Source organism: Phallusia mammillata, chromosome 1, assembly GCF_965637545.1.
Source record: "Phallusia mammillata chromosome 1, kaPhaMamm4.hap1.1, whole genome shotgun sequence".
In the NCBI taxonomy this organism is placed as follows: domain Eukaryota; kingdom Metazoa; phylum Chordata; class Ascidiacea; order Phlebobranchia; family Ascidiidae; genus Phallusia; species Phallusia mammillata.
This window is the reverse complement of record NC_137252.1, coordinates 18,587,366-18,615,144: the sequence shown is the minus strand read 5'-3', so window position 1 is coordinate 18,615,144 and position 27,779 is coordinate 18,587,366. Positions and strand designations below refer to the sequence as shown.

The following is a 27,779-nucleotide window of genomic DNA, read 5'->3' as shown; positions in this document are numbered from 1 at the left end:
CTCGCACTTTCGGTGATTCTGTAAATCTTATAACCCCAAAACATTCATATTTAGGTTTAGCGGTCCTTAAAATAAAAACAAGAGCCCTCGTGTATTAGCATTTTAAATAGTTATTTGTAGTGGTTTTGTTATTTACAATTTTAGCCTTAACGATCGAGTGGTTACCTTTCCACTTTTCCAGCACTGATTATGTAAACCAGGGGTCACCAACCTTTTGAAACCCGAGGGCTACCTTAAGATAACCAAATGGCTCGAGGGCTACCAGTTCAAAATATAAACATAAGCATGGTAAAACAAGCCATGTTTTGTGGATAGCGTATAAGCATCGCCATCGCAGTTTTGACGAAAGCCAGGTTAATTGTGAACCACTGTTTAAATTAAAGTTTTCTGTTCTGTTATTGCTGACTTTGAAAATAATTGCACATAGTGACGTAACAACCAAAAAAATGAGTCAAGACCACGTCTAATTCATACCAAAAATGGAGTTCAGCCGTGAGTAGTGTTTCTCAACTCTAAACCGTGATTGAAAAGTGGGTCGCTGGTTGATTTGGCTGTCGGTTAAGTAGTTTACAAAATATTTTGATAACTGGCATCTTCCGAATGCAAAAAATATCACGTGGGCAGCGGGTGGGATTCAGCCGGTTCGCACCGGTTCTACAGAAACCGAAATTTTATGAGATCAGCAAAATATTCATGTTTAAGTTAACCGACCTAAATTGAAAGTATTTTTTCCTTTATTTTTTTACTACTTTTGTAATTATATGACAATAGGTGGAAACCGACCTAATGATGCAAAAAGAATAATAACAAAACTTTTTTGAGTTTGGGGTAATGCTTTCTACTATAATTCGTCATTTAGAATCTAAAGATAATCCAACTATTTTATGCAGTAACCAATTCTCAATAAACACGTGTGTGGGGACCCTTTGTTTTCGCTTGCAAAAACAATCATACGTGTAGATCAAGTGGTGTGTCGTGTGTAGCCTATAGTAAATCGGCAAATTGGACATAAAATATGAAATGGAAGTTATAGGAAAGCCACCACGTTTTTAGTTTACGAGTTCATTTCCAATAAACATTTTGTGCCAGGGTTAAGCCAATTTTTTTTCAACAACGATTGCACAGCTGCGTAGAATACATCAAGCTAGAAAAAACAGCTTCCGATAAGTCATAAAATATAGCTCTCGTGCAATATGCACCAAGTTCATCCTGGCCAATCAATGACCACTTGACCGATCACAGGTTTGGAAATCCCCCTTGTATGGCAATAAGCAGAGGCCTATATTAACCGCGATCTTTAATTGTTAACGTTCGGATAGGTAGAACTAGAAGCAAAAAGGACAGGACAGGCCATGTCAGTTGGATAATTTTAGAGTTGAACTGTGTAGCGGCAACATGCCAATACCTGCTATTTGAATGGCTTTTCCCACAAAAAAAGCACAGCCGCGTACAACAGGCAAGAAAACTAGCTCCCCGTACGTCATATAGAATATACTCCGCTCTTGCGGAATATGCGCCAAGTTCATCCTGAACGATGAATGTCCTTGACCGCTCATATCGGTGGGAAATCATCTCACACATTTGTACATAAACCGCGATTTTGGTGAAAATTGGCATTTTTATGTTAACGTTTGAATAGGTACGAGCTAAAGAACAAGCTAACCTGCGTCAGTTCAGATTAGGGTAGGAAAATGACAAAGTGTTTGGGTTTAAACTTGAAGCGCTGGGACTTGCAAGTTATACCTAACCTTAATTGTTTGTGAAACATTACGTTGGCTATACCATTAAATATTTAAATTAAGTTTTGAATTCTTTCATACCCTTGCTTTAGGCCTAATTACTAATTGCTGTTTTCTCTTTAATTACAATTCTATTTGAAGAAGGACCTCTTGAAATGTTTCGGTCGCTGATAACCAAATAAAAACCAACAATGTAACTTAGTCAACGGATTATACAAGTGGTGTTTTCTTGAGTTTATCTCGAGAAATCTTGAGACAGCAGTTTGAACTATAAACTTAGTGAGGCTCATAGCGCACACATATTGCATTGTTAATTCGTGAGAGAAGTATTAGCAGTGGTGCATCTAAAATATACAGGATCACTTGGATGGTTTGGTGCATTATTAACACAGCTTGGTGAACCTTCACGTCGCTTGTGGAATAATGGTGCACCTTTATATCGCCGGTGCAACTTTATATCGCTCGGTGCAACTTTGTTTTGCTTGGTGCACCTGTATAATGCTAGATGCACCTCTATCTAGCCATTCTAGCGATATAAAAGTGCGCCATGTGGTGTAAATGTGCACCAACCGATCTAAGGGTGCACCAAGTGATATAAAAGGACACGATGCGAAATAATTTGTCCTTATTTTGGAGGGCTATGTCTTAGAAAAGTTCATTGTCCTTATTTCTAAGAAATGTCCTTATTTTTGACTTAAGTCCATCTTTTGTCTTATTTTCAACAATTACTGGTCAAATCCCTGCTACAAGTAAAAGTACACCTAGACCTAAACTGTCATAAGATGCACGAAGTATTTCTACAAACAAGGAGTTGCTGCAACATATTTTTCTAGTCCAAATATTGCATATGGTATGTCATTGCTCAAAAAAAGATTTGTTCAAAAATGTTTCTTTCGTTTCGTACGAAAATATATTTTTGCGGTTGTCCTTATTTTTGGCTTCAAGTCGATGGCAACCCTGGTTATAACGGTGCGCCAAGCTGTGTTAATAATGCACTGAGTGATCCAAGCGATCCTGTTTAGTTTAGATGCACCCGAGGCTTGAAAATTACCAAAGTGTTTACGTTTGGCTACAGACATAAAGTATAGTGACGTCATTCGTTTCGACATTTGTAAACTGCCAAACCGCGTTGAAAAGGTTGCCCAAACCTTATTTTATTTTATTATTACCATTATGTTTGTTAGGCGAGTGATCTAACTTGTTTTGTTATTATTACATGCTCACTTAAAACCACTGTCGTTTGGAGTGATTTGTTGTGTATGCACCTATTAAAATAAAGTCCCTGTGTTGTATCAAAAACAATCGCTGCTGCTCGGAGTTTTTCTTTTTCAGTTGCAACATTGCCAGTTCACCACCATCCAAATATAAGTTACAAAGTTTCATGAAACGGAAATAGCTGAGCTGATGGTGCCCTGCTCCTACTTCTATATCCCACGAACCCATGGACGCATTTATCTATGTATTTTTTATTTAACTGCTTTTTCCGTGCCGTTTTTTTTAGTTCTTTCTTTTCTTCTTTTTTTTCTCTTTCTTATGTTGTACAGCTATCATGTTCTATCGTCACTATATTTGTGCTGCACCCTTTCTTCTGGCGCCGGAAACTATCCAACAGGGTTTCTTTTGGTGGTTTCTTTTCCTGTTGAACCCCACCCTCTTTCCCTAACACGGGTGGTTAGCTTTTAGGTCCCAACCTGACTGGTTCCACCAACGTTCCCCCCTCCCCCCCAGTCTTGATGTCTCAATGCGCCAACCTCACCCTCTGATGTGAGTCCCTGCCACATAACGCTTTAAGTAACGGTGTAGCTGCAGCGCGTTTATCATCTTTCCACCAATTGTGCCCCTACCTTTGTCGCGCTTTATAACGTCCCAACGTTGCGCAGCTATTTCCGGCTTGGTGAATATTTTAGCGCAATTGTGCTGCTACGATTTGTATCACCGGCGAAATAAACTCAACTCAACCCTAAAGGGTTATGTAAAGTGGTCGACATTTGTTCACAGAAGAATTAGAAAAGAAGCACCAGAACAAAGTGGCTAGAATGATGAATAATGTGACGCGTGTGGCATTGCATTTTAGCCTAATCTGAATAAAATCGTTAGAAACTAAAGTTAGAATAAAGGCCAAGAAGAATCAATAGAAACAAATTTAATTGCGTGACAAATCCTAATGTTTACCATATAAATGTGCAAATGCTCTGCGTGCCACTTTTGGCACGCGTGCCACGTGTTGGACACCCCTGGTTTAAACGAACATGCTGATCTAGATAATGATCAGCAATTCAGCCACGACATTTCCATGTTATGCAGAAGTTCATGCTTGGTGATTCCCCTTTCATATGCAGTGTAAATGGGTTTTTTTTTCAAAAAAGCAGGAAGGGATGTGAAATCGAAGTTAACAATAGGATTTGAATTTTGGTTTAAATTTGGATAATTACTTAAAAAACTTATAAAAACTTTTGATGTCGTAAATGGTATAGTTTTGCATTCTTAGTAGCCCAGAACATGATGTGATGTGGGCTTAGTCTTAATCTATAGCAGTGCCAGATTGGAAAGTTTTATTTTTGCGCGGAGGATATTTGTTTCGTCAAAATAATTGCGCGGATTTTTGCGCGGAATTACAATTTTCTGCGCGGATTGACAGACTTTTGATTGACAGGTGGATTTAACGATCAACGCAATTTGTATGTAACGCCTGCCAGACTATCCAGCCAACAAAAAGAACAACTAAATAAAGTAATAAACACGACGAATCTTCAGTTTTGCTCTATTGCGCACACGGCTGTTCTGCTAGATTCTACAATTTTTCATTTTCATAACGATTCAAACATTTTTCTGATTTGTTTTATCGGGATAGTTTATGATTGCCTAACTGCTCTTAACTGTTTATAATTATTTGTCATATAGAAAACATTATTTTATGTAGCTTGCCCAGCCGACAGTCACCTTTATTAGTCAAACAACATCCTAAAAATACAGATAAATGTACTATTAACGACTACGTTAGCGAAATAGAAATGTTATTTCAAGCGTGACGATCGGTAAGTTTCCATGTGCTTGACTGATTTACGTGGATTGTTAGCGAAATAAGGCTTGTGACGACATATAACTTCATTGTAAAACGAAAATATAAAATTTTAAAAAAGGTTTATTATAGATACCTACGAAAGCTGTGCTAAGTTTCGCGGACAACATTTTTTTGCGCGGATTACACGTAAAAAGCCTAAATTTGCGCGGATTACAAGGGGAAATCCAAAATATTGCGAGGAGGATAAATCCTCCGCGCAGGCCATTCTTTCCAATCTGGTAGCAGTGGTATTCAACCTTTTTTAAAAGCGACCATTACTTAAAAGAAATGGAAATCTACATTTACCTGTGGGATGTGACCCCATTTTTTCTGATAGGTAGTATGCCGAAACTGAATCAATTTTCATGTAAATTTGCCTGCCTAATTTTCTTTAATATTTGCATTCAGTGTGCATTATTATGCTCAAATGTTAGAATCCAAAAGTTTTATTCAAATTGGCCAATCTAATTCACGTTAAAGCTTACCAAATCCATTGTGTGAAAGTGATTGCGCACAACGAATGCTCTGACAGATAAATGATTGTTTTTAAAACCTACATCTGCATGATAGTATTAAAGTGGCAATGATGTTTTTAACCCTGATTGTCTGCTATCCACATCCTTAGTTTCTAAGAGAGTTTACACTGGCCAAGTGGCCACTACATACAAAATTTATTTGTTAAAAAGTCTTGTTGAATCAATAGAGTAATCGTAACTAGACTTTAAATTCATGTGTGTTTACCCTAATTACTGCACATAGGTTTTTGGTCTTGGTGCTTAATAATAATGCTGCACGTTGCATTGTTGTTGTTGTTTTTGTTGTTGTTGTATCATGGCATAAAAGGAATGTGGAAGCCAGTAAACTTCCCACCTGGGCCACTTGGCTTGCCATTTCTCGGAAGTAGTTATCATCTTTTTGGGGACATCAACAAAAGTATGTGCTGTAGATTAAAATTTTACAAGAAGATTGTGTAGTTTTTACCATAATGAATAAAAAAGCATGCATTTTTTATGTGATTGGAATGAGTATTCTCTTTTTGAGAAAAAAAATGAATGTAAAAGCACTGTATTCTTTCCTGATGGTGTGTAGTGTATGACCGCTACAATTATTACAGTAATTATGGGTCCCCTTCCCTGAAGGGGACACATATTGATTTTACTCAAAATGTTTTTTTCTTTCATTTTTCTTCTCCCCAAAGTTTGTCCGACTCGTTTTTCCATCAAATCCTTGATGGATTTGGCTGAAATTTACACAGATGGTAGATATAGTTATGTAGATGTGCATCCCACTTTGTTTTTGTTGATAACCCCAGTATTTACCCCGCTAGCCCCCTAAAATGGGTGTTTTTTCCCCGAAGTTTGTCCGACTCGTTTTTCCATCAAATGTTTGATGGATTTGGCTGAAATTTACACAGATGGTCGATATAGTTATGTAGATGTGCATCCCACTTTGTTTTTGTTGATAACCCCAGTATTTACCCCGCTCGCCCCCTAAAATGGATCTTTTTACCCAAAGTTTGTCCGACTCATTTTTGCCATCAAATGTTAGATGGATTTGGCTGAAATTTACACAGATGGTAGATATATTCATGTAGATGTGCATCCCACTTTGTTTTTGTTGATAACCCCAGTATTTTCCCCGCTAGCCCCCTAAAATGGGTGTTTTTTCCCCGAAGTTTGTCCGACTCGTTTTTCCATCAAATGTTTGATGGATTTGGCTGAAATTTACACAGATGGTAGATATAGTGAACCCAATTAGTTGCCCTACTAGCCCCCTAAAATGGGTCAGTTTTTTAAAACGTTAAATAGGACATACTTCAAACAATATTTGGGGTGAATCTAATTTTATAGTTCGTATTCTACATAGTATTATTATTTAAGCCCAGTGCCGATCACTGTGTTTTACCTTACAACACCGGACTTTCTCATGGTTATCTCTTGAATTGCATTATTTTCAACTTTGCATGTGTGGGGACCCATGAGTTTTTGCCTGCAGAAACGACTAAAGTTATAAAAGACGATGGCTAATATGGGACCCAATACAAAATAAGCATAGGAAATATATTTATGTTTTAAAATAGGTTATAGTGTATATGCAAGGGCTATATGTGCTAAGCCACCCTTCTAGTTTATGTTTGTATTTAAATTCTTAATTTGCAACAAATTAATGTTTAGATTTAGCAACATTATCAAGCCAATATGGAAACCTTTTTGGAATAAAACGTGGCGGTAGTACCTACATAGTATGCATTAAAGGTTATGATCTATTTAGGGAGGTGAGTAAAGTAATGTTTATAACATTTTCATTTCATTTCAAAACTTATCATCCTATTTCATATTTATCCACTATGATGGCAGGTAATGTTGGATAATTCAAAAACATTTGCTGCAAGACCTTCAACAGTGGTTCAAAAGATTTTACGGGGAGAAACTTGTGAGGGTAAAGTTGCATATTTGACAAACTGCAGTAAGCATACGTATTGCAAATATGTTTTTTTTTTAGGTATAGCCACTTCTCAATATGGACCAGGACTTATTGCTCACAGAAAATTATTTCATTCTGTGTTACGAAGCATGGGAATAAATGGAAAAGACCTTGCAAAATTAGTTGTTGAAGAATTGCCATACTTTGTCGATGAACTTCATAGTTTGGTTTCTAGTTGTAGTGGAATGGCTAAAATAGATGATATATCTGAAGTTTTTCAGTATGCATCCCTTAATGTTTTGGCATACTTCACATTTGGAAACAGGTAAGTTTTTTGTATTTCAGATTTTTTTTCGATCCTTTTTGTTTCGATTTTTCACGATAATTGTAGAAATGAAGTATTTATTGTTTTGCGCATTTCTTTTGTTTAGATTTGTAGAAAAAAGTATTTATTGCACATTTCTTTTGTTTAGATATTCATACAAAGATGGCAAGTTTAAAATATTATTAAAAAACAACTTTCAAATATTCAGTCTGATGTCAAAGTTAACCAGTCCTGGACTTATTTTGGTGTCTATTATTCCCAATTTGTACAAATTCTGGTTGCCTAAAACTGCCAGGGAAATTCAAGCATGTGTAAGGTATGATATCTTAAATAGTTACTTTGGATTTGAGGGCTAACTAAAAAGTTACCACATCAACATTGCCTAAAAATTATGGGTCCCCTTCCCTGAAGGGGACGCATCTTGATTTCACTCTGTTTTTTTTATTTATTTTTTTTACTCTTTTTTTCTCCGGTGAAGTTTGTACATGCACTTTTGGCATAAAATCTTTGGTGGATTTGGATGAAACTTTCATGCATGGTAGATATGGTCATGTAGATGTGCAGTCTACTTCTTTGACTCCAAAACCCCAATATTTACCCCGCTAGCCCCCAAAATGTAAAACGTTTTTGTATGTTGCTGGGCACCACAAACAAAAGATTTCTGTGTTGTAATAGTGTAATAAAGACATCAGAAGATATGTTTGTGTTTGTGCATTACTTGGTGGATGTTTTCACACATGGTCGTTAGAGGGGTGTTAACATCCTTATGACTCAGAATCGTTGACGATTGGTGCTAATAACACCTCTAGTGGTCAAAATTGTAAACATTGGCCGATTTGGATATTTTTTTACAGGACTGTTCATTGGGTCATTGTGGTTTCATATTTTGTACTTTTGGGTGTGGTACCAAATCAGGTTAGTTTTCTTGACAGTGTCGGAATTGAATGGAATTTGGACAGCTTGTAGAATTTGTCATTTATAGGAGCTGTTTGTTGTGGTTAACCCGGTAGCCCCAATATTTACTCCTCTAGTCCCCTAAAATTGGTGAGTTTCTTTAATGGTGTTGGAATTGGCTGAAACTTGTATAACTAGTAGAATGTGCCATTTATTGTTGTGGATTGTTGTGTTTTACCTTGTAGCATTAACCCCTAAAACGGGTGAAATTTTTAAACAATGTCGAATTGGATAAAATTTAAACAGTTAGTAGGTTATGCCATTTTTAGGTGTCAATTGTTAAGTTTCACCGTATAGTTTTAACATTTACCCTACTAGTCCCCTAAAATGGGTGAATTTTTAAACAGTGTCGGAATTGAATGAAATTTGGAATGCTTGTAGAATTTGATTGTTATGGGTGTCGATTGCTGTGTTTTACTTTATTTTTCCACTATTTACCCCTTCTTTCCTATAAAAATGAATGTTATATAGGACAAACCTCAAACAATGTCTGAACTGAATCAGATTTGCATAGTTTGTACTTTTAATAGCATGATTATTTGAGCACAGTACTGATCACTGTGTTTTATCTTACAACACCTTGAACTTACTGATGGTTATCTCACTAAATGCATTGTTTTTAACTTTGCATGTGTAGGGGACCCATAAGTTTTTGCCTGCAGAAACAACCAAGGTTATAAAAGACAGTGGATAATATGGGAGCCATATAAAATAAGTTTAGGGAATATATTAACGTTTCAAAATAAGTTATAGTGTATATGCAATGGCAAAATGTGCTATGCCACCCTTCTAGTTTTTTTACATATTTGATTTACTGTATTTTCCCCACTTAGGGCATTAAATGTTTAATAAAATTAGGTTGTACTATTTGTTTTGTTCAACTCAAAAACATCAAGTGGTAACTCACATACCCTGAATGTAAAACATTTGGACAGTAAGTTGATTATAACATTGTATGATGTCAGTCACTGTGCTTCACCCTGCAGATCCTCTTTACCGTGCAGTTAATTAATATGGGTCTAACTTTTTTGACTAAATTAAAAAAATTGAATAGACTGTCCCCTACCCTTAGATTTAGATAAAGCATAATTAATTTAACATTAATTTGTTTAATTGGTGTGATTACACTCACAGACTTTGACAGGTTTGTCGTAGAAAAGCACATAATTAACAACTTTGCATGTGTTGGGACCCATGTTGTACTGCCTGTGGTATCAAACAAAGTTACGAAAGTCAGCTAACAAAAAAGCATTAAATAAGTCTTTGCTTACATTACCATTTTACCAGTTGGAATGAACTGTTGGATCACAGGTTGCCTACCCTTAAATTTGTAAGCATAAGGGTCTTAAGCTTTGTTCTGTCAATTCATTTAATTCTTTTCAGAAATTTGGAAACTTTTATTGCCAGTGAGATTGAATATCACAAATCGACCCTGGATCTTAATAGTCCAAGGGATTTGATTGATTATTACTTGCTTGAGGTTGCTACACAATCTTCAAAACACTTTACTGAAACAGGTTAGATATAGTATTATTTCTAAACAGTTGGTCAAAGTGGTTACTAACTATTAGTTTTTTGTTATGATCTAGCGACACAAGTGCAGTAATTTTAATACATGGTGTTTTTATGTTTTGTGCAGATTTAATTATTTTCATTTTAACAAACATTTCACAAATATATTTGATGGTTATGTACACATATTGACAGTATTTGTCTATTTATGTAATTAACACATAGATGTGTTAAAATAAACAAAGCATCAAGTAAACAAAGTTGCTTTAAACTAAAAGCACAAGCACATTTCCTTGATTGTGCAATACAATCTTAACCACTATAGTACCACATTTTACGGACCAAAAGCGCACCCGATTATAAGGCGCACTGTCAATAAATTGCTTTGATTAGTTTTTTGTTCATACATAAGGCGCACCGGGCTATAGAACACAACGTATTTTAAGGAGTATGGGTTACCGTATAGAGCTCATTTTGACTTGTTACGTAATAAATGTAAGCAAGTCACAATAGTACAATGAGCAAAAGAAAAAATGAGCCTAGTGAATATCACAGTTGCTAGTTGCTTTTACCGTAGTTTATTGTGTAAGACGGTGGTTTATTTATATAATAATAGTATCGGTACTGGAGTGTAGGCAATAAAGCACTACTTGATCCATACATTAGGCGCACCGGCTTATAAGGCGCACGGCCAATTTATGAGGAAAAAGAAGGATTTAAATCGCGCCTTATGGTCCGTAAAATACGGTAATACATTTAACTTCAAAACAGGGAACGTTTAATGTAGAATAAACCATTGGTTGTTCCACTAATCATTTAAAAGTCTGCTGTGCATCTAACAGTATACTAACCATTTTCTTATAATCATCCCAACAAAATGTCACTTAGGTGTGCGAAAGGCAGTTATGGATGTATTTCAAGCTGGAACAGAAACAACATCAACTACTTTAAAATGGGCAGTACTTTATATGGCTAATAATCCGGATATACAAGGTATATTTCTTTTATTTTTGTCAAACAAACTAGAAGGGTGGCTTAGCACATATTGCCCTTGCATATACACTATAACCTATTTTAAAACATAAATATTAAAATTTCCTATGCTTATTTTGTATTGGGTCCCATATTAGCCATCGTCTTTTATAACTTTAGTCGTTTCTGCAGGCAAAGACTCATGGGTCCCCACACATGCAAAGTTGAAAATAATGCAATTCAAGAGATAACCATAAGAAAGTTGGGTGTTGTAAGGTAAAACACAGTGATCGGCACTGGGCTTAAATAATAATACTATGTAGAATACAAACTATAAAATTAGATTCACCCCAGATATTGTTTGAAGTATGTCCTATTTAACATTTTAAAAAACTGACCCATTTTAGGGGGCTAGTAGGGCAACTAATTGGGTTCGACACACAAACTAAAAAATACATAAAACCACAATGACTCAATCAATAGTACTGCAAAATTTCTCTTTCTTTAAGCAACAACCGTTACTGTTTCTGACGTCATAGGGCTGTTAACAAGCCCCTAACTGCCATGGCGCAAAAACGACCACCAAGCAACCCACCAACGAGCAACATACAACTGGTTGCCCTTGTAACACTATTGAGCAACAGAAATCTTTCGTTTGTGGTGCCCAGTAACATACACTTTAGGGGCTTGTGGGTTAAATGTTAGGACTACAGGGTTGGACACAACAATCGACACCTATAAATGGCATACTATACAAGAAATCCAAATTTCAGCCAATTCTGACACTGTTTAAAAACTCACCCATTTTAGGGGGCTAGCGGGGTAAATACTGGGGTTATCAACAAAAACAAAGTGGGATGCACATCTACATGAATATATCTACCATCTGTGTAAATTTCAGCCAAATCCATCAAACATTTGATGGCAAAACGAGTCGGACAAACTTTGGGTAAAAACACCCATTTTAGGGGGCTAGCGGGGTAAATACTGGGGTTATCAACAAAAACAAAGTGGGATGCACATCTACATAACTATATCTACCATCTGTGTAAATTTCAGCCAAATCCATCAAACATTTGACGGAAAAACGAGTCGGACAAACTTTGGGAAGAAAAAAAAGGAAGAAAAAAAAAGAAAAACAAACAAAAACAATTCGAGTAAAACCAATATGTGTCCCCTTCAGGGAAGGGGACCCATAATTACCTTTCTTGTTTTGTGTTTTAGACTCTTGTTTGATGCTTGTTGTGGGTCCCCTAAAATTGGTGAAATTTGTAAGTAATTTATAAATTGGATAAAATTTGGACAGCTTGTAGAATTTGCTATTTATAGTTGTTGATTGTTGTGTTTTACTGTGTTTTGCCACTTTACCCCTTCTTTCCTATAAAATAGAACATTTAATAGGTCAAACTTTCAATCATGTCTGAATTGAATCAGATTTGTATAGTTTGTACTTTTAACAGCATAATTATTTAAGCCCAGTACTAATCACCGTGTTTTACCATACAACACCAAACTAACTGATCATTATCGTCTTGAAATGCATTGTTTTTAACTTTACATGTGAGTTTCTGCCTGCAGAAACAACTAAGGTTTCAAAAGACGGTGGATAATATGGGACCAATTACAAGTTAAGCATAGGGAATATACTACTGTTTCAAAAAAGGTTCATAGTGTATGTGCAACGGCAAAATGTGCTAAGCCACCTTTCTAGTTTTTGATAGTTGACTGTTTTTTTTTTCTGAATCTTTCATAGAAAAAATCCAGTGTGAAATCAATGAAGTACTAGGAAACAAACTTCCCACATATGAGGACAGGATAAAAATGCCTTACACGGAAGCAAGCATTATGGAAGTACAAAGAAAAGCAAGTATTGCTCCAGTTGGTAAGTTTCTATTTATTAAGTAATATTATACAAAATAATATGTTTACTGGTTTGGTGCTATTAAAACAGTAAAGTGTTGCTGAAAAAGTGGAAGCAGCTTTGTCAACTATATTGCTTTTCCTTTTTTTCAATGTCAAAGATTTTATTGTTGAAATTTTCTGACCTTACATTCCTTTTTAAGGCGTTCTTCATGCAGCAGGTGAATCAACAAAGTTGATGGGCTATGACATTCCAAAAGGATCCCTTATCGTGCCAATGTATACATCTTTTCTTCATTCTCCTGAACACTGGAAAAACCCTTTTCAATTTGATCCTAAAAACTTTTTGGATGCTAATGGTCAAGTTGGAACAAGGCCTGCATTTATGCCATTTGGTGCAGGTAAACAAAACATATGTCAAACATGAAGCACACTTACAAATTAACTAGAAGGGTGGCTTAGCACATTTTGTTGTTGCATTTACACTATAACCTATTTTAAAACATTAATATATTTCCTATGCTTATTATGGGTCCCCTTCCCTGAAGGGGACACATATTGATTTTACTCGATTTTTTTTTTCTGCCCAAAGTTTGTCCACCTCGTTTTGCCTTGAAATGTTTTATGGATTTGGATAAAATTTTCACAGATGGTAGATATAGTTATGTAGATGTGCCATTTGTTTTGTTTGACTCGATAGCCCCAGTGTTTACCCCACTAGCCCCCTAAAATGGGTAAATTTTGAACAATGTCCGAATTGGATGAAATTTGAAAAGTTTGTTCATTGTGCCATTTTAGGGCATCGTTTGTTGTGTTTTACCCTGTAGCCCCAATATTTACCCCACTAGACCCCTAAAATGGGTGATTTTTTAAAGAATGTCCGATTTGGATGAAATTTGGACAGTTTGTTCATTGTGCTTTTTTAGGGCATCGTTTGTTGTGTTTTACACTGTAGCCCCAATATTTACCCCAGTAGACCCCTAAAATGGGTGATTTTTTTAAACAATGTCTGATTTGGATGAAATTTGGACAGTTTGTTCATTGTGCTTTTTTAGGGCATCGTTTGTTGTGTTTTACACTGTAGCCCCAATATTTACCCCAGTAGACCCCTAAAATGGGTGATTTTTTAAACAATGTCCGATTTGGATGAAATTTGGACAGTTTGTTCATTGTGCTTTTTTAGGGCATCATTTGTTGTGTTTTACACTGTAGCCCCAATATTTACCCCAGTAGACCCCTAAAATGGGTGATTTTTTTAAACAATGTCCGATTCGGATGAAATTTGGACAGTTTGTTCATTGTGCTTTTTTAGGGCATCGTTTGTTGTGTTTTACACTGTAGCCCCAATATTTACCCCAGTAGACCCTTAAAATGGGTGATTTTTTTAAACAATGTCCGATTCGGATGAAATTTGGACAGTTTCTTCATTATGCCATTTTAGGGCGTCGATTATTGTGTTTCACCATGTAGCCCAATATTTACTGCTTAAGCCACCTATTTTTTAAAAAACGTCCGATTTGGATGAATTTTTGATAGTTTTATGAATTTGGCATTTGTAGCTGTCGAATATTGTGTTTCACCCTGCAGCCCTATTATTTACCCTACCAACCCCCCAAAATGTGTGAATTAATCAACAATACATTTTGACAGTTTGTATAATATGCCATTTTGAGATGTCAGTGTTTTATGCTATTTAGGCACACAAACTTATAACAATGTCTCAATTGCATGAGATTTAGACAGTTTGTACTTTACATAACTTTTTTTTTAGGAACACTACCAATCACTGTGTTTGACTTTATAGCACCGTTTCTTATGCTTGTCTGTTTACAACTTTGCGGTTTTGGGGACCCATGAGTTTCTGCCTGCAGAAACAAATCAAGATTATAAAAAATGTTGGCTAATATAGGACCCAATATAAATAAATATAGAGAATATATTACAGTTTGCAGAATAGGTTGTAGTGTATATGCTATAGTAAAATGTGCTAAGCCACCCTTCTAGTTTTGTATTAGGTCCCATATTAGCCATTGTCTTTTATAACCTTAGTCGTTTCTGCAGGCAAAAACTCATGGGTCCCCACACATGCAAAGTTGAAAATAATGCAATTCAAGAGATAACCATGAGAAAGTCGGGTGTTGTAAGGTAAAACACAGTGATCGGCACTGGGCTTAAATAATAATACTATGTAGAATACAAACTATAAATTAAGATTCACCCCAGATATTTTTTGAAGTAAGTCCTATTTAACGTTTTAAAAAACTGACCCATTTTAGGGGGCTAGTAGGGTAACTAATTGGGTTCGACACACAAACTAAGAAATATATAAAAACCACAATGACTCAATCAATAGTACTGCAAAATTTCAGCCCAATCCGCCAATGTTTAAAATTTCGACCACTAGAGGTGTTTTAAGCAACAACCGTTAATGTTTCTGACATCATAGGGCTGTTAACAAGCCCCTAACTGCCATGGCGCAAAAACATCCACCAAGCAACCCACCAATGAGTAACATACAACTGGTTGCCCTTGTAACACTATTGAGCAACAGAAATCTTTCATTTGTGGTGCCCAGTAACATACAAATACGTTTTACACTTTAGGGGCTTGTGGGGTAAATGTTAGGACTACAGGGTTGAACACAACAATCGACACCTATAAATGGCATACTATACAAGAAATCCAAATTTCAGCCAATTCTGACACTGTTTAAAAACTCACCCATTTTAGGGGGCTAGCGGGGTAAATACTGGGTTTATCAACAAAAACAAAGTGGGATGCACATCTACATGAATATATCTACCATCTGTGTAAATTTCAGCCAAATCCATCTAACATTTGATGGAAAAACGAGTTGGACAAACTTTGGGTAAAAACACCCATTTTAGGGGGCGAGCGGGGTAAATACTGGGGTTATCAACAAAAACAAAGTGGGATGCACATCTACATAACTATATCTACCATCTGTGTAAATTTCAGCCAAGTCCATCAAACATTTGATGGCAAAACGAGTCGGACAAACTTCGGGGAAAAAAATCCCATTTTAGGGGGCTAGCGGGGTAAATACTGGGGTTATCAACAAAAAACAAAGTGGGATGCACATCTACATAACTATATCTACCATCTGTGTAAATTTCAGCCAAATCCATCAAACATTTGATGGAAAAACGAGTTGGACAAACTTTGGGAAGAAAAAAAAAGGAAGAAAAACAAACAAAAACAATTTGAGTAAAATCAATATGTGTCCCCTTCAGGGAAGGGGACCCATAATTAATAAGCCTAATTGAGCTGCGAACAATCAAGCTGGTGAGAACAAGTACATGGGCAGTTTCTTTGAAAACATGTAGTTAGCTATTATTTACCTACTGCAGAGAGCATATTTCTAACCACAGATAGCTAATTTGTAGCTGTTCCTTTACTGTTGTAATATTATATTTGCAGGTTTAAGAGCCTGTTTAGGCATTAACATTGCCAAACAGGAGTTGTTCTTGTTCTTCACTACGATGTTACAACATTTTACATTTCAACTTCCACCTGGTATACTAAAACTTGATGAAGATTATATCCCTGGCCTAACATTGCAGCCGAAGTCCTTCCAAGTTGTCTTAAAACAAAGGCATTAGCATGGGGTGTAACTAACATTAATTATATGTATCATATTTTCCTTGGCTAAGGACTTTTTGTGAAAAAAACTTCAGTAACCTAAATTTTACCTCATTTGACTCATATTTTACACTTTTTAAACTAAACAGTTTTTATATTATGTGTGAAGATACCTCTAAAAAAAGGCTGCTGAATAATAGATTACTTATATACTTCACCTCACATATTTTACTACCTCATGTATTTTAATATTTTTGAGGCTGTCTTCAACATCTCTCTTACACATTATTATGATGAAAAAGTAAAGTAAAGTTGTGACTGTTAAGTGTATGATTTTTGCAATATGTGTACAACTTATGCTTATTTCATGTCAGCGACAGAATAATCTGAACTACCTTACGATTTTGTTTGTAGTGCTTGTAGGTTTGACGTTTGCATTTTTGATGCTAAGATTCATATAATAATCTTCAGAAAAAAACAACAAAACTTTGCAATGCATTTCAAGTATATATGTGTGACTGCGAAATTTTCTCAGGGCAATGTTTAACTACTTGCATTGTACTTGCGACGCTTTCAGTTACCTCACATATGACTTTTATTGTCTTTATGAGGAAATATGCTTTCCGGATATACTTTCCATGATTGTGACACAACGTTATTGGCGCAATTTCTGTTCTGTACTGTCAACAAAGAGAAACTACACACGACAAACAACGAACATTGAAACCCTTCGATTTTTATGCCTTGTGGTTAAAGGCCCATTTACACTATGCTTAGTGGTGCCCAACCTTACCTTGCGACCCCTTCCGTTTACACTGCGATTTTCGGTGCATACCTAAGTTAAATAAATAACATGCTTGACGACATTTTTAGCCCCTAAAAACTGTCGAAGACCCTAAATCACCACATAAATGTATTGTATTTCTGATTCTTTGTATGAATTTAAATTAAAAGATCATTTTTAGTAGCCTACACATTTATGTTATTTCTTCAAAGTGAGCTACGTACCCTGGGCCAGATGCAGCCCACCAAGGCCCCTACCCCCCTATACGTCAAACGCCACAAACTGATTTACCAAAACCACACAAAACCAGAAGTGGCTTTCTGATATACTTCAATTTTATATATTCTATACGATATTTATCAATTTAGTGTACTATACACAATTTTATCTACAAATATGATTGTTTTTGCAAGCAAAAACGAATGGGTCCCCACATGCGTGTTTATGCGGATTTACAGTAAACAAATGTTACGGTTATTTTTAGATTCCTTAGGACAAATTTTTCACAAAGCATTAACTTAACTTTAAAAGTTTTTGTCCGTATGCTTTTTGTATCATTATTGTCATATAATTATAAAAAATCGGTGAAAAAAGAACGGGGAAAATACTTTCAATTTAATCTCTTGCTTTGACCGTTATATTGTCGTTTAAGTTACACATATTTTCCTACAAAGCCTTAACTGTTATATTAGACACTATATAAAAAAGTCGTTTGCTACAAAGGAATACATAACAACTTGTTTTTCACTTAACTTTGTTTTGCAAAAACAACCGTTTAATGACGTTTTGACATTGTTTTTAACAGCATGCAGTCCTTAGTGTTCAACAATACCGTTTAGCCTAATTTATACATGACTTATGTACTGATTCTTGAATTGATTTGTCAAAAATAAAGAAGATACGTTATGACGAAAAATTCTTAACTATGTTGTAATGCCTACAAGTTGATCTTTATGGACCCGTGGTTATGCGGCGGCCAAACTGACAACGAGAATTTAAAGATATTTATGTTGATCAACGACGTTTTGCCTGACATAAACGAAACCGAAGTACGTTTATCGAGTTTAAGTTACGTCTTAGGTGTAAAACCTTCGCCAAAACTGAAAATGCGTGTGATAACTCAGTAAAACGATACAGCATCGCTGCACAAAAAAACAGCTGATTTCTAATCACCCAAACGACTGTCTCGTAAAACGTCTGTCCGGACGTCAAGCTAAGCACTGCCGCTCTGCCGCCTTTATCGTAAACCAGTGAATTCCTCCCTTGGGACTTTTATCTGACTGATAGCGTACACATATTATGGGTTGTAAAGGTAACTGGCAAATTTTAAATACTAAACGAATAACCTGCTTAAACAATTGTTAATTTTTTTAAATATTTCTGCATCATAGGGCTTGTATTTCTGCCTTAAAACTAAAACGGATTATTTGGGGTTTAAAGGGTGAAAAATTGGTGAATCCGAAAAAAGATACAAAATTCTTTAATAAACCTTACATTGCACCAAACAACAAAGCATGAAACTCCAAGAAGCTGTACTTTAGTCAGTATGGCCGTTGTAAAAAATTTACGTTTTGGGGGCCTGTGGGTGAACCGCTGAGTCAATCGGGGTCAAACTTCAGGAGGATCAAATTTGGACTATTAACTAACATCTCTGTAAATTTGAATAAATTTAAAGCACTCTTTCTTGACCAAATGCGTCTCACAAGTCAGCGTTACTAAAACCGATTATTTCGGGGTTAAAACGATGAAAAATAGGTGAATCCGAAAAACAGATACAAAATTCTTTACAAAACCTTACGTTGCACCAAACAACAAAGCATGAAACTCCTAGGTGATGTACTTTAGTCAGTACAGCCGTTTTAATTTATTTTACGTTTTGGGGGCCTGCGGGTGAACCGCTTGGTCATTCGGGGTCAAACTTCAGGAGGATCAAATTTGGATTAATATGTAACATCTGTCCAAATTTTAATAAATTTGAAGCACTCTTTCTTGACCAAACGCGTCTCACAAACCAGCGTTAGACAGAAAAAAGAAATACGGACAAAAACAATATGTGTCCCCTTCATAGAAGGGGACCCATAACTACCTAGCGTAGCCTACTGTGGTCAGCAACCACCAGGCCGCGACCCGGCCCTTGGGGAGTTCGTTACCGATCGGTATAGTTTTTAGGGTAGAGGCTTTGAATATAAGCTTTGACAAATTTCCATTGCTGAATTTTTGTTGTTTTTAAATTATTAGATAATTATCTGTATTATAACGGCCCGCAGTGTAGAAAAGGTTGCCGACCCCTGGCCTACTAAAACTCTTTGTAGGTGCATATTTCCGCCAATTCTACATCTCAACATTCTATAATGGGTCAAATTTAAATTGATTAAATTTTTGACATACCTACTATGCAATGTTGTTTCTTGTGTCGATGGTTGTAATTTCTTGTAAACCCACCATTTTCCCTGTCATCCGCACCAAATCATCTTTTTTCTGGCACTTCTTCTTGAATGGTCGGCTAAAAACTCTGCATGTAGGCCTAGGCTAGGTGTCATCTTTTTAACTAACTAACAACGTAGCCTATGTGCAATGGCATCAAGCGAGGGAGTCGAATCGCATTTGGATTCAGGTTCGGTTCGGCTTCACTCGTTTGTCGTTTTGTTTTAAGCGGTTCGGCTTCGATTCAGGTTTTTAAAATGTTGGCCTAGGCTATATTTTCGGGTTTTGTTCTGGTTCGGGAAAATTATCCGGTCTGAACTGGTTTGCGGTTTTTAAACCGGTTTAAATTTCATTGGTTTGAATTTAATTCTACCCATCCTCTAGCCAGCCTTATCGAACTTTAACAAAATTGACCATGCACTATTATCTTTGACACACCCTATAAGTATTATCTCGCGTATTCTTCAGTGCGCTGTTTTGCCAATAAAATCCTAAAAATGTAAACATACATTTTTTTTCTTTATACGGGACTTTCCCTGTTTAGACTTCGTGATCATTGCTGCTATGTTATAATTGCGGAATTCAGCAACATGTAAAGTGATATGGCTTGAGGCGTTCACAATACTACCGACATTTATTAATACTGCTATAGTGCAACCTAAGGAAATGTTTAGGTTATGCCCTTCAACACAATTTGTTTTACGGCATTTTTATTGAAAGTTTGCTTGCTGTTTTGCAGATAAACGTGGTTTTATTGTCTATATTCACAGACTCTTATTGTTGTTCTGCAAAATTTTTGGGAGTTGTTAATAGCATGTTACTTGTTTGTTGATAAAATTATAGACTGATTGGCCTGGTACTTACCCATTCAGTTTTATGTAATGTTAAAATGCCCTTTTGCTTTTGTCCAGTCTGCAGTACATGGCAGTTGCGATAAGATCTCAGGTATACAGGACCAACATGTACTGCATGCATGCATGCAATCCCTAAGTCTGCATGCAAGACCAATTTCAACAGGCGCAAAGCAAACAATGAAGGTCAAGTCAATTAAATGCCTTTGGTGCAAACTTTCCGCATGTAACCCTTACAAATTCGCAGGCCAAAAAGATTTTTTCAATGATTTTTTATAGCTTTGTCACAAAGTTACCTTATTTGTCAGTTTCTAGTTTCTACAACACTTTTTGAATTTGTAGGAGAAGATTTAACTGTTTCTTTAAAAGGCTTTAGACATGCTAAAGATAATTTTTTGTGCATTTTTTTGTCACGTAAAGGAAATTATTCTAATGATACAAACAAGAACATCGACAAAGAACTTTGGGGTGAATTTAACAAATGAGTTACCCAATTCTAAAAATTTGTCTTTTGGGATCTGCAATTGATTATGTTACTAATATTAATAATGTTACTAATGCGCTAATACCTTTGTGTGGGGACCTATTCATATCTGCTTGTACAATCAATTTGGTTATAAAATGCCCAATAGAGATTGGGGCTCACTTGAAATGAGGCAAAACAAATATTGATTGTCATTATGGTAAGTGGTGAATGTGCTATGCTATTGAAGAGAACAAACAACATATATACAAAATAAAAATATTTAGGAAAGCCATAACACTTATTTTTTGTAAATACTTATGAATGTAACTATGCAATGATTGAACAAACAACAAAAGAATAACTGGAGGTAATACATGGCTCCAAAAATTTTCATTTGTTATCACAGAAATAGAAATCTGTGTGTGGTCACACAAAAATGCTTTGTGCAAGTGTGATAAGTGTTTTGTGCCTTTTAATCCTGTATACTGGAGTCATAAGCATGTGGAGACCAAGGAACTTTCCACCTGGGCCATTAGGACTACCCTTTTTGGGAAGTTTTCATTACATTGTACCTGATGTACAAAAAGGTATTATTGTGTATGAATAATTAAAATCAATAAAAACAAATAAAACTATTTCAAAAAATATATTATTTTGTTAGGTATTTTGAAATACTCCAAAATCTATGGAAATGTGTTTAGTGTCAAGTTAAAGCACAGAAGTTTTGTGTGTATTACTGGGTTTGATCTGATCAAAGAGGTGAGTGTTATCCTTAATGTATAACTTTAATCAAATATTAACCAGATAATATAGGTCATGATTGATAATCCAAGGCCCTTTTCTTCAAGACCTGGCCTACTTGCTCAAAGAATAATGCGTGGACCAGATTTGGATGGTACTGATTGCACTTGCGTGTAAATCAAATATATTTTTCTGTTTATGTTTTAATAGGGATAGCAGCAGCTGAATATGGGCCAAAATGGGCAGCCCATCGGAAATTGTTTTTCAAAGTCATCCGAAACATGGGTCTTAATAACAGGAATTTTGACAAGATTATCGTTGAGGAATTGCCCTATTTTATTGAGAAAATCAGACATCATCACCAAAAAAAAATCCTTGCTGGATCCATCTGAAGTGTTTGATTATGCTGTTTTAAATATTCTGGCATACTTTACGTTTGGAAACAGGTGAAAACATCAATCACTTGATTTGTTGTATTATGATAGTCAAAATGGTTACTTTAAATAGATTAATTGTACAGATCACTAATGTATACATTAAGATGTGTTTAATTACGTTTTGTTTTGTTTTTTGTCAAACTGTTTGTCTTGTTTTGCAAGATATTCATATGGGGATGAAAAATTCAAAAAGTTGTTCCACCTAAACAATCAATTTTTTGAACTAGTGATGCATTCAGCAACGCTTACAGTTTTTCTGGTGTCATTTATTCCATATTTGTACAAATTATGGGTGCCAAAGAACTACAAGGCAGTCCTCAATTGTAGCAAGTACACTACCTCATACTCTTTTCAGCAACTGAATTATCATAGTAGGAATAAGTTTAAAAACATTGAATTTAATGTTTGTATTGTCCACATACTTTGTGTATGAGACAAAATGTCATTTCAAATAATGATGTTGGTTTGTTCTGTTGCTTAGGCATAAACGTTGAGCATGAAGAGATTTACCAAACATTTTGTGTGTGTGACTATAGGTGGCAAGTTTTAAAAACTGCTACATGTTGGAATGAATCATACTCGTATGTAAAGAAACTGAGCTTGTTCTATTGATACTTTATGTCAACTGATAAACTATACCCTCTAATTTTTCATTTCAACTAACAGTTGTAAATTAGTGATTTTTCTGTAGTTTCTTGTAACTGTATTTGGCATTTAGATTCTTTTTCAAATTTGGTTTAAGATTACACTCCAAAAAGAACTATTTATTTTTTATATGGCTTGAAATCACGAGTTTGTGATATATAGTATGTCAAATTATCAAACAAATGTCCAATTTTCATGACAATTCGACAAATCATATGTTGTATTTGACCCTGCAAGCCTGGCAGGTGCGCTTTGTATAAGTATATGTGTTTAAACAAGGTTTTGGATCTCTTTTACATTGCCTGCATTTTTAGTTTGATTTGAATCAAATAATTTTGCATTTATTTCCTCAACAAAGCCTTTAATACTAAAAGTGTGAATAAATCAAGTGAAATTACTAGTCTGTTATGCAAAAACATGTTTTAAAGCTAGATATTCCCTCAAATTTACCATTAGGCCACACCAAAAGTGACTCTGTTACTCTTTTGTTTCAGTGACATCGAAAATTTTATAACAACTGAAATTAAGTATCATAAGTCAACACTTGATGTAAAAAATCCGAGGGATGTTATTGACTATTATCTGATTGAAATGTCAACACAAACTTCAAATTACTTTTCGGAAAGTGGTAAGAAAAAATGTTAGATGTTTTTTTCGTAAAAAGTTTGCTAGCGCAGCCCATGCATTCAAAAAAGTGACATGCTTTATTCTTTTAAGTTTTGACTTTTTTTAAGTTTTACTGTTATGTTTGACAAGTGAGGCATGAACCTAAATATGGACCACAATATTTTAAAAATAATAGCAAAATCATTCTTACAAATTATTTTAAATCAGTGGCCAACAAAGGATTTTATTTCAGACACTCAGGCAGACAGTGATTGCCTGTTTAAATTAAAATAAATCTACCCTGTTTCAAATTTGTCAAATACTTACAATCACTACCTGCAGTCAACAATACCAAAGTTATTGTATGTTTTTACCATGCAACTCTTGACAGGTCTGAAAAGGACTTTAATGAACATCTTTCAAGCGGGAACAGAAACTACATCAACTACTTTAAAATGGGCTGTACTTTATATGGTTAACAATCCTTAAGTACAAGGTATTTGGCATTTTTATTTGATGCAACTTAAACTGTAAAAAGTGCTGTTTTACATTTGTTTTAAACTTGAAAATTTAAATAGTGTACATGCTAATGCTAGTATTATTTTTCAAACCAGTGTACTTTTTTGCAATAGAAAAAGTTTATGCTGAGATCAATAAAGTTTTGGGTTGTAACAAACTTCCCACATATGAAGACAAGTTAAAAATGCCATACACTGAGGCCACAATACTGGAGGTTCAAAGAAAATGTCAAATATTAATGGTTCATTAAAAGTTTGTGATGCACCCTTGTATACCCCTTCGTACTGGTGCACCCCATGCATATTTTGGTGCACCCTAGGGTGCACTGTGCACACCGGTTGAAGAGCACTGGCCTAAAACACATAATACATAAAAGGCTTGTAATCTATTGTCGTAAAACAAACCACAACATTTTTGTAAAGCAATTGTGCAATTTTTGCATGTTTTTCAGTAAATGGGAATGTTACAACTGCACACTCAACACATTTCCTGTGCATACTTTTTAAATAACCAGACTGTTCATTTTTAGTGACACAAACTTTAAGTAACATAGATTACAAACCGTGCACTTAAAAATACCTTATCCTTAGCATTGGTGGTCCTTATTTATGCTTAGTTTTGAGTCATTCACAAACATCAATATCAACTGAATGTGCTGTGCAGAATTTCTCATGCAAATATGTAGACCACACATTTCTCATGTGCCATGGGTTGACTGATAAAACAACTTTAACCCACCAGTTTTGGTGTGAATTATTTTCTTGCATAAACTTGTTTCCAAGTGAAACTGTAAACAAAATTTTCCTTATTTTGCCTATATTTTGAGTAGTCAAATTGAGATAAATTATTTTCAGGTTTAGCTCATGCAACTACAGAAAGCACACAGTTGGGAAAGTACAACTTACCAAAGGGAACATGTATATGGCCGTGCTATCATTCCATTCACTTCTCTAGTGAATATTGGAAAAATCCTCATCAGTTTGATCCTGAAAACTTCCTAGATCCTGATGGGACAGTTGGGATGAGACCTGCCTTTATGCTATTTGGTGGTGGTAAGTGCATTAAACAATTTCCTCAGTAAGATTAATAGTACAGATGAATCCGGTTAATCGCATACCGGGTAATCGCATAATCCGTTTAATTGCATCACAATCAAAAATCCCAAACCGTCGCCCATCGTTTGTTAAGAAAATCGTCCGGTTAATCGCATACCGGTTTATCGCATAAACCGGATATTTGCATCGATTTTCAACGAAATATGCGATTAACCGGATTGATGATCTCTGTGAAAGTCGAACAGACCGAGTTTTTCCAATAAAAAACGACGATATGATAGTAAAATCCTCCGGAGGTAATGTACGCGAAAAAGACGCAAATGCGTGTTTGCATTCTACACCAAATAAAGCAACTAATTTCAACGTTGAAAATGACACGTCGCGATCATAAAATATTTCGTAAAAGTTATTAGGAGATTAAATCGGCGTTCAGTTTACCGATGTGCGATAACAAGGAGTCGTTATCTTAAAGCCGTGCACATTGATCCTTTTTATTGGCTTATCTAATCGCCAATAATGATATAACAAGCGTTTAAATAAAGAGTTCGACGTGTTAAAATTATGAAACTGGTGTTCCGGCAAAGACGCTGATTGCAAAATTTTCTATTTAAACAATGTTTAATGTAAAACAAATGTTTAAAAATGATTTCTGTTATATTGTTCATGACCCGCCAAACACGTAATGGTTGTTAAAAATGTTAGATCTCAAGTAGTCACACTTTCGATTCATGTAATTGGTAACGTGCCAATGATTGCCATTTTTTATGTCTTCTATTCGTGACTTCGCGCAACGTATCAGGTAGATCACCAATTAAGAAAGGCATTTATTCCTCTAGTAGCTGTTGCTGCTTTAAATTTTTGAAGCAACGATCACACGTTGATCACGTGACAGTCACGCTAGTCCTGCAGCTGCAGTTTTGCTGAGTAAGCTGGAAAGTAGCGCCACAATCTGAGTCTTTGAAGTTTTGCTAAAATCAGTTATTCTTTTTGGTCAATAGGATAAGGGGTTATAATAGAAACTGATGCAGCTCGGTCTAGCGCCCTTGCGCTGTAGAATGTGCCAAAGTTGTAAGTTTGACCAGGTTTCGGTTGTGTACTTTCGGGTTTGGGCTTGCTTACAAATATGCACCTAGCACTTTGCCGCTTAACGCGTTGGTTTGAACTAGAATACGAAATAGGTTAGAAACAACAGGCCATTTTACATGCATATTAAGCGGGAGGCCTAGTACATTTATAAGGGAAACTACCCCAAACAAGACTAAAACGTCATAAACCGTCTTCATAGGGAAGTTCCCAAATTCAAATGCTGGGCCCCTTAGCTACGATGCGATGCAACACATCTTTTCAAATAAACCTGACTGCACGAGAAAGCAAAAATCAAGCGAACTGCGGCGTGTGCGCCAGTTAAGAGTGTATGTGTGCGTTTCTACTGTTTCTTCAACACACTTAGGCGATTGCACCATAGCCGCGACAGTTAGGAAGCATGACGTCATGCATTGCGCTGAGAGTAATAAATCTAGTTTTGACTTGAGAGTATTTTTTTCAATTCTCGGCAACAAAAGAGAGAAAATACTGCTCCGTTGCATAGTTGAGCGTCACTGCAACTTTGTTTTAGCTGGGGAAGTGAAAGTAAGCACTTTTGTTAACGGCGTGTACTGTTTACATAGCAACCGGATTGCATCAAATGCCCTTGGCAAATCGATGATGCGATTAACCGGATTCGTCTGTATTATGTTTGTTTCTTTGCAGGCTTACGAAGATGTTTGGGAATGGACATCGCTAAGAAAGAACTATTTTTATTATTTACAGTGATGTTGCAGCAGTTTAGGCTTCTTCCTCCACCAGGAATTTTAAAACTAAATGAAGATTATATACCCGGCCTTACTTCCCATCCTCAAAAATATAAAATTCTGTTGCAAAATCGCATGTAACGATAGCTGTTTGTATGTTTACTGTTTCCTCCTAGTTAACCCAAATGTAGGTGATGATGGATATGAACCCAATAAAAAAATTGATTTTTTTGGTACAATTTTTTTATTTACTTAAAGAACTGAAGTTTACATTTACACTGATATGTGGACACAAGTGTTTTTTTTATATATTTACCAACTGCCATATAAAATAGAGGAATTCATTTCTATGTAGGTAATAAGGTGCTTGTGCTGTATATGGTGCATGTGAAATTCATTAATAAGTTGTAGAGTATACAGATTGGTTTTGTCTGGTATTTATAATGGATTGTGACTGAGCAAACCTATAAAATTATTGGTTTACTAGAATTGGTATAGTTAAAGTCCCCTAAAGAAAACAAGAGCATGGTAACAGAAGTTGTACGTACAATTGTTGTAATATTGTACTTACAAACTTTATATTTATGGGTCCCCTTCTATGAAGGGTGTTCGTTTTTAAAATGTTCGTTTTTTACTTCAAACCACCAACTTTTTCTAAAGTGCCCTGAACAAAGCATTGATTTGTACCTGAAACTGCCAGAATACTTCTGTACTAAATATACTTTACTGTACTGAAAATACTTTTTAAACCACTAACTTAAACAAAAAAGTTAGAAATTTTGTTGGTTTACTTTCGGACTAGTTCCAAAATCCAAATATTTATGACACAGTTGTTTTATTATATATATTATGCCTGCAAAATTTCCTTTTTCTAAACTTGCATTATTTTGTTTCTTTTCTGTTTCTTTGCATGAACAACGGTTTGAACACACTTTTTTGGATGTTACAGTTTTTTTTATTTGGCAAGAAGTTATTTGGAAAAAATCAAGTGTTTATGTTTTCTTGCAAGTT

At 35.5% G+C, this 27,779-nt stretch overlaps 2 protein-coding genes and 1 pseudogene across 3 annotated transcripts; all 3 read left to right on the top strand.

The window, feature by feature from the left end:
* The first annotated feature begins 4,832 nt into the window (after nt 1-4,832).
* LOC145225177 (cytochrome P450 2B19-like) lies at nt 4,833-17,316 on the top strand. Its single transcript, XM_080091861.1, has 10 exons — nt 4,833-5,733; nt 6,975-7,075; nt 7,158-7,239; nt 7,303-7,549; nt 7,698-7,865; nt 9,887-10,020; nt 10,904-11,008; nt 12,741-12,869; nt 13,051-13,248; nt 16,289-17,316. Exons 1-10 carry the CDS (start codon nt 5,586-5,588, stop codon nt 16,468-16,470), a joined length of 1,494 nt encoding a protein of 497 aa, XP_079947987.1. The 5' UTR covers nt 4,833-5,585; the 3' UTR covers nt 16,471-17,316.
* Nucleotides 17,317-21,791: 4,475 nt separating this feature from the next.
* On the top strand, nt 21,792-23,900 carry LOC145204810 (cytochrome P450 2U1-like; annotated as a pseudogene). Its single transcript, XR_013853544.1, has 5 exons — nt 21,792-21,870; nt 21,927-22,162; nt 22,316-22,483; nt 23,293-23,426; nt 23,796-23,900. The product of XR_013853544.1 is annotated as a cytochrome P450 2U1-like (transcript).
* A 729-nt stretch (nt 23,901-24,629) lies between these two features.
* On the top strand, nt 24,630-27,711 carry LOC145204721 (vitamin D 25-hydroxylase-like). The gene is made up of 3 exons (XM_080077350.1): nt 24,630-24,633; nt 24,778-24,975; nt 26,728-27,711. Exons 1-3 carry the CDS (start codon nt 24,630-24,632, stop codon nt 26,907-26,909), a joined length of 384 nt encoding a protein of 127 aa, XP_079933476.1. The 3' UTR covers nt 26,910-27,711.
* Nucleotides 27,712-27,779: the final 68 nt, after the last annotated feature.

What these genes read in the sequence shown, in the direction of transcription:
- LOC145204721 (XM_080077350.1), top strand. An exon ending in CTTTATGCTATTTGGTGGTG is followed by an intron (nt 24,976 to 26,727) that starts GTAAGTGCATTA and finishes GTTTCTTTGCAG; the next exon opens with GCTTACGAAGATGTTTGGGA.
- LOC145225177 (XM_080091861.1), top strand. Translation starts at nt 5,586, where the DNA reads ATGCTGCACGTTGCATTGTTGTTGTTGTTTTTGTTGTTGTTGTATCAT. An exon ending in GAAATTCAAGCATGTGTAAG is followed by an intron (nt 7,866 to 9,886) that starts GTATGATATCTT and finishes AATTCTTTTCAG; the next exon opens with AAATTTGGAAACTTTTATTG. An exon ending in TAATAATCCGGATATACAAG is followed by an intron (nt 11,009 to 12,740) that starts GTATATTTCTTT and finishes AATCTTTCATAG; the next exon opens with AAAAAATCCAGTGTGAAATC.